General features: G+C 32.4%; 1 protein-coding gene and 1 long non-coding RNA gene across 2 annotated transcripts; one reads left to right on the forward strand and one right to left on the reverse strand.

Annotated features, from left to right (window-relative positions):
- The first annotated feature begins 154 nt into the window (after window positions 1-154).
- LOC109580901 (uncharacterized) lies at window positions 155-664 on the forward strand. The gene is made up of 2 exons (XM_019994496.1): window positions 155-183; window positions 240-664. The coding sequence occupies exons 1-2, from the start codon at window positions 171-173 to the stop codon at window positions 614-616; spliced, it is 390 nt and encodes a 129-aa protein (XP_019850055.1). The 5' UTR covers window positions 155-170; the 3' UTR covers window positions 617-664.
- On the reverse strand, window positions 635-1,249 carry LOC109580932 (uncharacterized). Its single transcript, XR_002184445.1, has 3 exons — window positions 1,112-1,249; window positions 1,005-1,057; window positions 635-940 (listed from the first exon to the last, which is right to left on the reverse strand). It is a non-coding gene; the product is annotated as an uncharacterized LOC109580932 (long non-coding RNA).
- Window positions 1,250-2,029: the final 780 nt, after the last annotated feature.

A 2,029-nucleotide genomic window follows, 5' to 3' on the forward strand; every position in this document is an offset into this window, starting at 1 on the left:
GGCATTATATACACAAATCAACTTGTTGATTTTTAGATATTTCATTACCTACAAAACTGAAAAAACGTGATAGGCCGAAAGGACATGAATTAACTGTTATTGGATTGCCTACCAAAAAACGAAAGTGTAGTGAAAGCAAAGTATTGCGTTTTATCAAACTTAGTACACGTATGAAACAAAAAGGTAATACGAGTCTACGACTATAATTTTAATAATAGTTATTATTAATTTAAATTTAGTCATATTGGAGTGGTTTGTTGATAAAGACGTAGCTACTCGTGCTCTTGGTAGTCCTCCCAGCCTCATTGAAGAACATAATGTTGAGATAAAGCCCGAGCTAATACATCAAGGAGTCCTGGATGAAAATGTCGACGTTCATCTTGTTAGACCATTCTTTACTACTGATGCATGGCTGTGTGTAACAAACGTGGTACAAGAAAAACAGAAGACACATGTTTACTATTGTAATTGCTGTCATCAAGATCTGGAGAATTTTCCATCTATTGGCTGTGATCATTGCTTGTTATGGACTCACCTGAAATGTTGTGGTCTAAAAGATAGGCCCAAAACAAGATATTGGTTTTGTAGGAAGTGCCACACTAATCCTACTCTGTGATGTGTGTTGTTGAAAATATTTGGATTAAAAAAGTACTTTGATAAACTATAACAATAAAAAGAGTGAATTCAAAGAAACAATGATGAATAATTGTGAGATAAACAAAATTAAAGAAAGAAAATAAGGAAGTTAATTTCAGATAATGATTAATCAATAATTACTATTTAATTAGCTCGTTAAAATGGGCGTGGTTTAGGCACCACGTGATCATGCCGGTTCTAAAAGACCTTGAAAATGGAAACCGGTACCGGTTCCGTAGCCACTTCGTAAAATTAATGTTTCTTCAACAACGCAAAACAAGTCAATACTTGAGCTTCAATATTCCTACAATATAAACACACGTGATATACATTACTTAATTATTTTAACGAGTAAAGTAAATACTTACCATGGCCAGATCGATGTTAATCATCAAAAAGATTTAGAGCCTTGGATCATAATCTATAACAGTAATGAAACACTACGAAATCTCACAACATTCTACATGTATCTTACCACATATTCCATTGCTAAGAAGATGACAATGTGAAACATACATACATGCAGCTGGTACCTGTTGCCTCCTGCAGTGTGGTACAAATAGTCATCAAGGCACTATAACAAAACAATGTTATGACGATGATTATCACAAAAATGAATTTAGTTACCACAATTCAAATTAAACAATAGCCTTAGACATTCACTATCTTATGAAAGTATTACATTACACCTTATTGCTGAATCATTAAATCATTTGCAGCTGTAAATAATATCTGTAAAGCAATGTACAATAGAAACATCATCAACAGCAAGCAATGTTTTACTAGACCTGCATTGTCGAAATACACATTAATAGACCACATGAATACATTACAATGTGCAATCAATTATTTTTGTATTGTTAATCAGAACATGCATGCAGACAGCAAAAGATGCATTGGTAAGCACTCATTTATATTGAGTAAAGAAAGTACTTACTGTGGCCATAATAAATGACATGATAATGAAACGAATATACAGTATGTAACCTAGAATCATAACCTTTAACAAAATACATCAGACATCTCACATAACTCTCCATCTTACTACATATTCCTTTCACAGTAACATAAAACATATACATATCTAAACTGGCACCTCCTACCATGTGATACAACTACTAATCAAGGAGCTGCAACAAAACATTAAGTTACATTTAATAAATAATTAAATTTAGTTACAACAATCTAAATACAGAATTGCCTTTCATTATATTGCACATTCCAATATCAAGCAAAAGAATTCCTGAATCAGCAAATCATTTCCAGCTGTAATTACCTGTAAAGCATAGTAATAGAAACATATCAAAAGCAAGCAATGTAAACTCACAGGCTAATAATAACAATAGCACAAACAGTTATGTCAACAAACTTTATTACCAGTCACATCAAACCT

This window comes from Amphimedon queenslandica, unplaced genomic scaffold, assembly GCF_000090795.2.
Source record: "Amphimedon queenslandica unplaced genomic scaffold, v1.1 AMPQUscaffold_13522, whole genome shotgun sequence".
Lineage (NCBI taxonomy): Eukaryota > Metazoa > Porifera > Demospongiae > Haplosclerida > Niphatidae > Amphimedon > Amphimedon queenslandica.